General features: G+C 30.6%; 1 protein-coding gene across 8 annotated transcripts in view; it reads right to left on the reverse strand.

Moving 5' to 3' along the window:
- Nucleotides 1–13: 13 nt before the first annotated feature.
- The window catches only part of aralar1 (calcium-binding mitochondrial carrier protein Aralar1), a 50050-nt gene continuing 37563 nt past the window's right edge, over nucleotides 14–12500 (reverse strand). For 7 of the 8 annotated variants that reach the window (XM_018461386.1, XM_018461389.1, XM_018461392.1 and 4 more), the window contains 7 exons: nucleotides 10199–10317; nucleotides 9953–10123; nucleotides 9544–9684; nucleotides 9261–9455; nucleotides 8970–9072; nucleotides 5268–5358; nucleotides 14–678 (listed from right to left, as the gene is read on the reverse strand). In XM_018461386.1, the coding sequence (XP_018316888.1) occupies nucleotides 507–678; nucleotides 5268–5358; nucleotides 8970–9072; nucleotides 9261–9455; nucleotides 9544–9684; nucleotides 9953–10123; nucleotides 10199–10317 (992 nt within the window). In that variant the 3' untranslated portion in view covers nucleotides 14–506. Of the gene's footprint in view, nucleotides 679–5267; nucleotides 5359–6280; nucleotides 7394–8969; nucleotides 9073–9260; nucleotides 9456–9543; nucleotides 9685–9952; nucleotides 10124–10198; nucleotides 10318–12500 lie in introns of those variants that run through there. The other variant, XM_018461393.1, reaches the window with a different exon arrangement.

Here is a 12500-nt window from a genome sequence, read left to right on the forward strand (position 1 = left end):
ACGCACGCACGCACGCACGCACGCACATTCACTTTTTTTCTCGCATTGTAAAATAATTACATACAGATGGCATCAATTTGATATAACATATCTATATAGTATCAAAATAAATAGTTTCAATGCCATCAGTTTTGTTCCTGTGTCAATTGACTGCATCGATTCAGCTATCACGTTCTTGGGCATTTCCGCAACGATGGATTTTGTACTTTTCCTTAATCGATCCATAATTACACTTTACGATCATGTATATATGTCGTATGCATCGAGTTAATATCAATCGACGATCCGTTCTTTCTTATGTTGATTTTACGTGATCTGCATGATACCAAAATGGCCAAGATGATTGTTGAGATGAAACGTGGATTCATATAATTTGTAGTTTGAGAAGCTTATACGCAACACATCCGCTTCAATGTCAGTAAAGCAATCGGTGCGTAGTAATCGTAGATTATTTATGGCAGGGATTGCTACAAGCTTGCTTTCTTACACATTTGCTAATAATACTGTTACTTTCCGGTAACAGCTTGAAATCTGGGTAAGCAAAGACCGAATTTGGTTTCTATACCAGTAAAAATGGGCAGAGCTACTTGGTAGCCACCTATATGATCTGGATTCGTTGATCGAATTTCATCTGCAACTCCCATAGTAGGCACCTTTTGTTCCGAGCCAGTAGGTCGGCTAAAAAAAAAACAAATATTGTTACATATTTACCAATTAAAACGTAGATATCTTATAAATAATCTAATACAAAATAGATATCAAATTCTATCTAATTACTATACTAATTTAATTACAAAATATCTAATACAAAATAGATTTTGCAATTTGAAAAGTTTATATCAGCACTAATTAGGCATACTATTGATTTCTATCATAAGATTTTGCAATGTGAAAAGTTTATATCAGCATTAATTAGTAACACCATTGATTTCTATCATAAATTTCAATATAAATTATGAATTATAAATTCTAATCGAGCTTAAAATTTCTGACAGAGACATATTGGTTTGTGAATGCAATTTTGTGATAAAAATAAAAAAATCGTATGAATTCTTTTTACACTAAAGACGTCGAAACATATTTTATATACCTTTGCGTATCACAGCCTGTACTCGATAATGTATAGAATGTATCAAAGATATTGTTCTCAAATAATTTTATTTTTCACAGAATAATAAACAGTTGCAAATCTTGATTATAGCATCTATTTCTGTTGAAAATATGTGTATGTAGAATACACAAATTAAAGTTATGTGTAAATTTATGTACTACGCAAATTAAATTATATTTATTTATCAATAGTCTAAAAGTTGTTGACATAAATGTATATTTATATCAATACTTATATGCGTATTATTTGATAGCTGAGTCTGTCGACAATACATTCTATATAAAGTGTTCATTACACAATTTCGTTGGAAAAAAGTAATAGATTTAATACAGTATTTATATATGTAATGTTGTTTTTAGAAAATTGACAAATACATATATAACATAATTGATAACAAAATGCAATAGCAAATTAGCGGCAGAAATTGAGCAGAATCCGTCAGTATTAAGTGTAGGAATTCTTTTAGCGAAATATATGAGTTTAATCGAAAAAAGTTGATGTCGCTCTACTGCGATTTTTGTACGAATCTTGTTGGTTTGACAGGCAACTAACAATTTGCATAGTCCAATATACTCGTAACGACTGAATTAGAAATCATAACTGTTCGAATTTAATTCGGATTCGTTTCTGGTAACACGAGATAAGAATTATCATATACAAGGTGTTTCAAAATTCGCTCTCGCGAAATACAAAACGTGACTACTTTATGCTAAAAGAAACAACTTTTCCCTTTTGTAAAATTGCATCTGACAAGCAATTTTTTGCAGGAGAGCAGGTTGAAGTTAACGAGTAAGCGCTCTAATCTCTATGTGGTGCTCAGGGCCGGCGCACGTTCATTTTTAATCCTAATCCTTGGCTAATATTCATAAGTAATATTTTAAGATACTAATACGGCTTTGTTAGACTGTTTAAGTCTGTACTTAAGACAGCCTTAAATTATAAGAATCGACTATGAATATTGGACCATGATTTTCTTCCGTATCGTATCGTTTAAAAAATAAAAAAGGTAGCAGAATAAATATTGCTTTCATTTTTTACGTAATAATAAATAAATAAAAGAATTGTCTAATTTCGTAGATCTATCTGAAAGTAAAAACAAATGTAAATAACAATATGTTTGGTGAGCTTTGTTGAACGTTCTATTCTTTTAAATCCACAATTGCGTAAGGTAGTTAAATAGTATCACTGACCTTAAATAATAGTTCACTAAATGAGTACGTAACCCTTAAATGCCCAAAAATTTATTTATTTTGGAACAATGATTAAAAATTTTAAGTAAAATAAAAGTAAAACATTCGAGTTACGGTTTTAAGAGCTAATTCTCTCTTGATCTCTTAAAAGACTTGTTCAAAATGATTAATTTTCGAAATGTTATAATACTTACATAATTACTATTATAAATCAATAAAGAATAAAAAGTCTTTGAGAGCCAATGCTGGAGGTTATTGCAATTGAGTTTTATTGTATATAATAATTGAAATAAACGTTTCGATCCTTGGATTCTTTTCAATAAATACATTAATGATAAGACTAAAATATATACAAGAATTACAGTTAAATACAAAATTGAATATTAGATTGTGTTGACCTTACAATAAATATTCGTTCGTCGTAATTTGAACTGTGAATAAGTCAATGCGTATCTGAATAAGTCAATTCGCATTCATATGTCAATGTCCATTAAAAAAAAATTACCAAGTTTACTAAATAACAAATTGAGTCCATAGTATAAAATTTAATAAATAAGATTAAAAATAAAATTGAAGATAAATTAATTAAAATTTACATGGCTGTTTGAGTATTGGCATATTATGCGATGTTGACAACGCGCTTGTCATGAATCTAATGAGAACATTTGTGACACAATAACATAACCAGACCTTCAATAAAACTGTAGAAGGGGAAGCATAAATTTTTAGAAATTAAAGTAGCGTATAAAGGATTCAAGAATTCTGTGTCACTTTGTACGTTCAGGCTATTTCTCTGTTTGTGTATGTAAATCATTTCTGATGTTAGTCGTTTGTTTAAATAACTTTCTTTGTCTAAAATTTTTATATTCTCCAATCGAAATCATGTGCGTATTCCAGTCTATGTGCTGTAATTACCGAGTGTTGTGATGTTTTCCAATTGATATGGTTCCTATGTTCCTTAATTCTTGTCTTTAACATTCTGTTGGTTTGACCTACGTAAGATGCATCACAATCCTTGCAATCAATTTTATAGACCACGTTCATGTGTGACATAATTGGTAGTTTATCTTTGAGTACTTTGATAAACTTACTCAGCTTATTGACACCTGTGTATGCTATTTGTATCGTCGGGTCATTCTTAAAGAAGTTTTTTATTTTCTCAGATATATTAGTCAAAAAGGGAATAGTAAAATATCGTCGTTTTTCTTGGTCTTTGTTCCGAATATTTTTAGATTTCTGTGAATCAATGGCCCTATTATTTAATTGTGTACAATTTTTTTGAAGTCTTGTCCTGATGGTGGAAAAAATTAAGTTAAGAGGATATCTATTTTTTAATAGGATTTTAATGACTTTGACAAAATTTTTTAAATGAAATCTTAGACGAGATAAAAGATTTAATTCATTAGAGCCTATAGAATTCTATCGTTACATAATTACCTAAAATCTGAGTAACAATTGTATCGATAAAGAAATTTATCACAATTTTTAAAAGTGATGCTATTTAACTACCATACGCAATTGTGCAATATTTAAAAGAATACATTCAACACGTGAAGCTGGCACCCCTCACCACAAAAAAAATTCACCCGTATGTCATAATTAAGTGCTAATTTAGTGCTAATTTATTGCTCTAGTCCCGAATTTTGTGTTTCTTTCCATTCGCAGGAAATTAATTTCAAAAGTGGGGATGCTGACTTTACGTTACGCTAGCATCCCACTTCCGTAAAACATATACAGAGTACTGTAAAAAAAATACATATACCAAAATTTTTTGCTACTTTTTTGCTCTATATGCAATATCTAAGATATTGCAAAGAAACTTCGAGGATTTTGAATAATTATACTTATACCAATATCGGTTACTATACGTGCGCTAGCACTACGATATTTCTGGTGAGAATTTTAACTTGAACAACGAGCAATAAATTCAGAATCGAAATAATCTTGGATCAAATAATTCTAGAAACATTTTAAGACCAAAATTGGCCCAGCAATTAATTGCTTTGCTGTACTTTACTCTTGTACGCGAGCTAGCACCGCCACACTATAAGTTGACTTTTTTTAAATTTAAACACTAAGCAATAATTTCAGAATTGAGATATTCATGGATCAAATAATTTTGGAAACATTTTACGGAATTTCTTACGGAACAATTTTAATATAAAAAAACTTGGCGCCGGCTAGACCAAGCCAAGTTTGCTAGCGGCGCCAAGTTTTTTATATTAAAATTTTTAATTTTAATTAGATGCTCTTATTTTCATGTATTTTGTTTAAAAGTAGTTATATAACATTTGTGTTTCAATGAAATGTATTTTCTGTTTATAATTGGCGCAATTTAAAGATTTCACATATTTTTGAAACAAAATTATTATTATATACTTTCATATATAGTTTAGAAAATAGGTTAGTTTGGAATAGGAAATCATTTTTTCTTCAAGGAGCACGCACACTTGGCGCCTCTTTTTTACCTTCTTTTTAAAAAGGTAATAAAGTATCACGTCTTGTAGTACTTCGTGGGCGCGAATTTTAAAACACCCTGTATATTTGTCAAACTAAACTATGCTGTATATCGGTTATATAACAATACTTTAGTATTTTAATTATAGTTATTCAATCACATAATTAACAAAATTTGGACAATCGCTCAAAAATAACGAATTTCATACACACAATATTAAGAGACACGGTAGTGTCTCGTGCCAAGTGAACGCGCAGTACGCGGAACGAGTGCGATTTTATTAACATTATATACATATATTATCGATACTGTTCTCAATACGTTAAGGCCAATAATTATCAATATATAAAATTCGAATAAATGTGTACTAATCAATTTAATTAATTTAATTATAGCCACCCTACACTTACTAATATTAATTGTTAGTTGTAATAATTATAATAGTTGATATTTAAGTCTTATTTAATTCATTTACATATATTTCTTGAGTCATATATATTATACTTACGATCCTCCAAAATCAACAACAAACAATCTTTGCAGCAATTCATACGTGAAGAGAGTAACACCAAATTGAGGTGATGATCTGAACACTCGAGCTGTAAGAATAGAAAAGTGTATGATATTACATATATATATTATACATAATTTTGAACGTGCAGAGTCTATATTCTTTGTCCAAATAAAGATTTGAAATGTTTTGATGCAAGCTTGTTGATATGACTATATTTTTTTCAGAACGAATATGTATAGAATATACATGGAACAGATATTTTTTAGAACAAATATGTATAGAATATACATAGAACAGACATATTTTTTAGAACGAATATGTATAGAATATACATAGAACAGATATTTCAAAAACTGATGTGTAGTTATAAATAGTAATAATATTGTACACAGTTTTACTTTTTGTCCATTTTATATCAAACAGGATTATATCAAATGGGATTATATCAAATAAGATATTTTTATTTATAGTGCGGTTAATTTTGCGTAAATAAATCTGTAAATATTAACCACAATTGAGAAAATGCTGGTCAATAAAGTTGAAAAAACTGTTAATTAATGAAGATCAATAAATTCAGAAAACTTAATGCGAAATGAAGCTTAAAAAATTACATGTAAAATTATATTTATACGTAATATTATATTTCACATACTTTTATTAATTAAAGTGATTCTTTAGTAAATCGAGTTACCATAGAAATGTCTAATTTTTTTATATAATAAAGTTGAAGTACCGAAATTGACGTGTGCAAAATGCTACGGTAGGTTAACGATGAAATGAGAGAAAAAAAATGTTGAATATGTAACTTTTTACATATAACTTGGTGACAAATAAGGCTTGCAGACACTTCTTTGACTAACTACACACAAATCTTACCATAATCTTTTCTCCAAAAAAAAAAAAAAAAAAAAAAAAAACCGAGATTACAGTAGTTTAAAAAAAATTATAATTTTAATGGTAACAAAAAAGTAATAGGTCAACGTTCTGGAAAGATATTTACGTGCATAAACTTGCATATAAACCTCGAAAAGTAAACATAATCTCATTTTGTTTTCGTTCAATGAAGATGCAGCTCTTGATTTATTATCATATGTTCCATATTATTTTATTAAGATATACATGTAGTTTTAATATTTTATCCAAATTATGCAGACATTTGTAATTTTGGATGGACCCTGGTGAGTCATTCCTATGTTCTCCTTTCCACATCGGGTGTCCTCTGGTGTTCCTCAGGGCTCTATTCTTGCACCGCTCCTTTTTATTCTTTTTACAGCGAATGCAGCATCGCTACCATTAACATCTCGTCTTTATATGTATGCTGATGATATGCTTCTCGTAAATTCTTTTAAACATAATGAGGCATTTACTATATCATCCCTTGTCAGCGACCTTCAATCTATATCTGATTGGTCTGTCTCAAATGGTCTTCACCTAAACCCTTTCAAATCTTTTTACATGATTGTTGGCTCCCCATCCTTCTTGTCTCGTACGTCTGCTCTGAATATTCACCTTAACTCCATGCCTATCGCATCTCCTCCATCGATGCGCGTCCTTAGTCTACATATTGATCCCTCCTGGTCCTTTGATCATCACGTTACCGTAAAATGCAGGGCTACATATGCTCGTCTCCATAAGCTATATCCACTGTGTCATGTTCTTTCCATTTCTCAAAAACTCAACTACTTATCCTCTCCTTATTTGATTACGCTGACACGGTCTACATTCCTGACTTTACAGAATACAGCGCATTCAAAATTCTTGTCTGCGTTTTGTCTGTGGTGTGCGAAGGTCTGATCATATAATTCTGCTTTTTCAATTCTCTGGCTGGTTGAATATCTATCAACAATTCACTCTGCATCTCTGTTGTATAGTCTTCAATGTCCTACATTCAAACAATCCATCCTATCTTCGTGACTGTCTTCATTTCACTGAAGACTTTCATACAACCTCTGTTACACGCTCCCAAACCTTACTCTCCTATCCTCTACATCGTACCTCCAAGTTCCAAGCTGCGTTCTCTTATATTGCTATAAAACATTTCACCTCTCTACCCCTCAATATTTGTTCTGCTACTTCCTTTCCCATATTTAAGTCTGCTGTCTCTCGGCACATTGTGTCTGCTGCAAATTGATAAAAATGTTTAAAAGCCTCGTGTAAATCTCTGTGTAAATCTGTTTCTCCTACTTTAATTGTATCAATGAGCTGTGAATATTTCGCGCGTTTATTATTATCTATTACATTTATCTATTACATTTATTGCTTTACATATTTCATTTCCGAATGTAATTCTGAGCTCATCTTACTTCTTTGCTATACTCTTACTTATAACTCTTCATCTCATTGTAATTTTTTGTTTAACATGCGTTTTTAGTTCTTATTCTCTTCTAAGCTATGTTCTGGGACTAGATTTTTAGGTAGCACTATGTTGATACCTCGCCTTTTGATGATACTTTGCTAATTAGTGTCTTTTGTCTCATTGTTCTGCAATGGTTTTGTACTGCACATCAATAAAGTTATTATTATTATTTTCGGCATTTTACTAAAGAACCACCTTAATAAGATCTGAGAAACAAGATTGACAATTGTCGTTTTTTAAATAAATGTACCTGTATTAATATGTTTCAATTGAATAAATAAATTGAATGCTTTGCATGCTTGATGCAAAGGATTGTGATAACGCAATAGTTATATTATTATATTATTAATACAACTGTAGATGAAATGTATCTGCATATGTATGTAATACAATTATGGTTTATAGTATATTATCGTATAATTCATCATGAAATATTGTGTTATATCATTTATTCAATTAACTCGTTATGTGAATATTTTGGCAATTATTTGTCATTTTTTCCCTTGATATAGTGATGTAAAACCATAAAAAAAATTTATATTTCCTTTTTTTGAGGAAGAGAAAAATATTAATATCATTATAACAAGACAGTATATTACTACTTTCGATGAAGATATAAAAATTTTACACTATACTCGTAATATACTGTAATATTATATATGTATTTTAAAAACTACTAATACGCTTTAAATAATATATACGCTTTATTAACCCGCACTTTCAAAATTGTAGCCGAAAATATGCATATATTATATAAAATGTCGTTAGATTTGATAAACATTCTGAATACAAAGAATGAGTATGTTTATTGCAAATTGGAAAAAAGACGTAAATTATAAGGGAAGATGAAAAGAACAAGTACTTACTGATAAATAAATCGTCGAGTCATATGGGGGAGGAAATAAGGTTGAAAGATGCAGCAGGGTTGATTCCCCGCGCATGCAATCGACCAAAGTAAAATATATTACTAATGATACTTTTAAAATTGTAATGAAAGAACCATGACAATCTTGTTTCATTTTTACTCCTTACTAGAAATAGATTATAATCGATTCAATTATTTGTTTTAAGATAATCGTATTTATCTTAAAGCAGGAACTTTAAAAGAAAGATATCCTGCACTTAATATATAAAAAGAAGAAAATTATTCTTTAGAAGTATTATTCTTGTAGTTTATATTTATTTCTTTCGCAACATCTCACTGATCATCTTATCGATATATGAGGTATGATATATTAGAGTTGCAAATTTTTGAAAATCTTGCCAATGTGTATGCAGGAAATATTAATTGTCTCAAGAGCTTTATTTGTATCAGATATATGTATAGTAAAATAATATACCTGTCGCGCCTTTCCAGAATGCCCTGGCACCTTCTTCTTTGAATATTTTTCTTGCGCAATCCAGTAATCCGTTGTACGTAGTTTGACCTTCTCTAGCTACAACCTAAAACACGTATGACAATAAAATTACAAAATAATCGTAATTAATAGATATTAAACAAAAAAAAAAAAAAGAATTTCTAAAACGGTATATGTGAACACACTACAAGAAAGAAAAGAAGGCCTAGTTTCCTTCCTTAATTAATCGTAATTTTTAGACTTTTTTATTGGTAATTAAAGTGAGAAATGCACCTGTAATCTTGTTTTTATCACATCCGCAGGAGTTACCAGTGCTGCTGCAGGTACACCGGCAATAGCACCGGAAACAAGAAGCGACAATGGCGTATTGTAGCCCCCTTCGTCGGCCAATCGCGCTTTTGTGTGAGCATACATAGGAAAGTAAATTGCGCTAAATGGCACATCTCGCAAAAAGCAAGCTCTAGCACCCTATAAGAAAATTGTAATTGTTATTACCTTAGCTTGTGAGTGATGGGAAATACGATGAGTTGGCGTTAAAATTATTATCATTACTTACTTTGTACAATCCAAAAAGACCTAATTCCTTCACGACGGTCCATGCTCTAACTTTTGATCCTCCTGCAATCTCGCCAGCTACTTGTAGCCGAATTTTTACTATCTCCAGAGGATTGGTGAATATGACTTGTGATCCTCCAGCCTATAAAAAAATTTGAACTTATTATGGTTTATGTTCCTTATTTGCTTTCTCCAATTAGCGAAGTGTACGATTAGAATAAATGCAATCATCCAAATCACTGTGTAATCTCATTTTATCGGGGGGGAAAAAAAATAATTGTATGTTCCTTGGATTTTATATTCTGATCTACACATTCAATCTATTTTGTATTTTGTTCTAAAATTCATATATAATCAAGTTTAATTAAAAATTTTAAAGTAATAAAAATATGAAAATATCAAGTACTCACACAGGCGCCAGATACAATTTCTCCGTATAGCGGTAAATTTCCATTTTTGTCCATAAACTTATCTCTGACAAAATCGTTAACTGTGAGTTTAATAGCCTTTTCCGGAGCTACACCCATTAATTGAGGCATCAAGCCTCGATAAAGACCAAAAAAGCCTTCATGCCGAATCACCTGTCAAACACAAAACACCAGCTTTATGATTAACAATGCAGAAAGTGTTAAACGGCGAGACTTTTCGATTCCAACCTTTTTACAACAATCAAAGCTATTTCTGTACATCAGTTCGCCTATAAATGATCCAGTCCTCTGATTCTGCATTCTGGTCTTCACCAAGTCGATAGGATATACAGCTGTAGCACCAACAGCTAAGAAAGAGATACATTGCAGCATATGTATAAATTCACTCTAGAATATTATTATACAGGATGTCCGGAAAATTGAGGTCAATACTTCGGAAAGTGATTCGGGATCCAAAAAGAAGGAAGAAAAGCTACATAAACATAGGTCCTGAAACAAGTCGATTTCGAGTTATAATTTTTTTTAACATAAAAGTGATTATAACTTGGAAACGACTTATTTCCGGACCTACGTTTATACAGCGTTTTCTTTCTGCTTTTTGGGTCTCGAATTACTTTCCAAAGTATTGACCTCGATTTTCCGGACACCCTGTATATAAAGCTCTAGTTCGAACGAAAGAGTATTTTCCTCCTTAGTTGTGTTGTCACATAACAATTTAATCTTATTATTGTTTATTGCTTTTATTAATATATAAACAAAAATATTGCAAAATTTTTTAGACTGACCTTCTTTCAGCATTAAAAAAGTAACGGAAAAAGTAACGAATCGTTACTTTTAAATATGGTAACGGTAACGGGGGATAACGAGTTATTTTTAAGAGTCAGTAATTATAGTAACGGTAATTTTTTCGATTCGATAACGAGTAACGACAACTACTTACAGGGAAGTTTCACAACTGTCCGGAACCGATTTGATTCTCCATAAAATATATTGTTAAACACGAAAATCTAAGAGACACGTATTTTTTTATACGTGCGCTAGCTCATGTTTAAAGGATGAAACACCCCTTTGAAAAAAAACGGTATTTTTATTTCGAGCTGAATACCGTCGGAAGTATAAAGATGGAAAAAAATTTTTTAAACAAAAGTTGTACGGTTTCAAGAGTACTTCAATGTCGTGAAGAAAAAAAATTTTAATTTTTTTAACAATTGTAAACACAAAAAAATTAAAAAAATTTTTTTTCTTCACAACATTGAAGTACTCTTGAAACCGTATAACTTTTGTTTAAAAAATTTTTTTCCATCTTTGATGTGATACTAATAATAAATGTGATTTAATTTCTTTAAAAGTTGAGGCTGCAATATTATTATATTATATTATTATAGTTAAATATTTTAATAAAATCTTATTTTTTATGGAGTATATAAAGTCATGATTTCTGAAAATCATACGGTCTCTGTAAAATTAATTAAAAAATGTCGATTTTAACTCCGTCCGAGAAAAATGTGACTCTGTTAGCTTTTTCTCTGTCTCTTTGTTTTAGTAAGACTTATCTAAGTTTCGGTTTCGTTTTCGGCCAAAATTGAATGACAATCGAATATTCGTATTCGGCTTCGGCCGGAAGTCAAAATGTGACTTCAGTCGGACTCCACCGCGAATAAAGGAGCGTTGAAAAGACAATCCAAAAAATTGACCAATCAAAAGATGCTTCGAATTATTTGGCCAATCAAATGGACCATAGCCAGAGTTAGCGTCGCTTCGCTCATTTTTGGACAGTGTCGAACTTTGAGTGAAGCTTCGCTTGCTACGCATTTTCGCATAAATCGACGGAGTGGGGAATCTTCGCCAGCGAAGCTTTGCTGCATGAAATTGTACCTTAAAAGAATGATGATTTAACTCCAAGCTTATCATTTGTATGAGCGTAATAAACAAATTTTATAATTTATACAATTTTGTATACGAAAAAAAGGTTAGATAAATAATTAATGTAAGCTGATACGAATAAGGCCCAGCACTAAATAAGGCCCACTTTCAAATTTATTACTTAAGAACACGCTTTATATATAACACGTCAAGAGTATAAGGGTGTCCCATAATTCACCTGACAACGCTCGTGGGCAGATAGAGCGGACTAAACTGAGTCGAAAAGTCCTCTACTATTTTGTAATTTTCGCAATAGTTAACAAGATATTAATTACTAAAAATTGCCGAATATTGGTCTTCAATAATTTTTTTCTCAAATACTATCAATTTTACAAAAAAACTGCAAGAGACAAAAATTGTTTATTTTCTTCTCATAAAGTACTGAGAATTTTTTCAGAATTTTTTAATACCGTATTTTCTCATGATGGTAAAAATAAAAAAATGCAGTACTAAAAAGTTAATAAAAAATTCTGAAAAAATTCTTAGAGTTTTATGAGAAGAAAATAAATAATTTTGGTCTGTTGCAATTTTTTTGTGAAATTGATAGTATTTGAGAAAAAAATTATTGAAGACCAATATTCGGCAATTTTTAGTAATTAATATCTTG

Source organism: Mycetomoellerius zeteki, unplaced genomic scaffold (assembly GCF_001594055.1).
Source record: "Mycetomoellerius zeteki isolate Tzet28-1 unplaced genomic scaffold, Tzet1.0 scaffold121, whole genome shotgun sequence".
NCBI lineage: Eukaryota > Metazoa > Arthropoda > Insecta > Hymenoptera > Formicidae > Mycetomoellerius > Mycetomoellerius zeteki.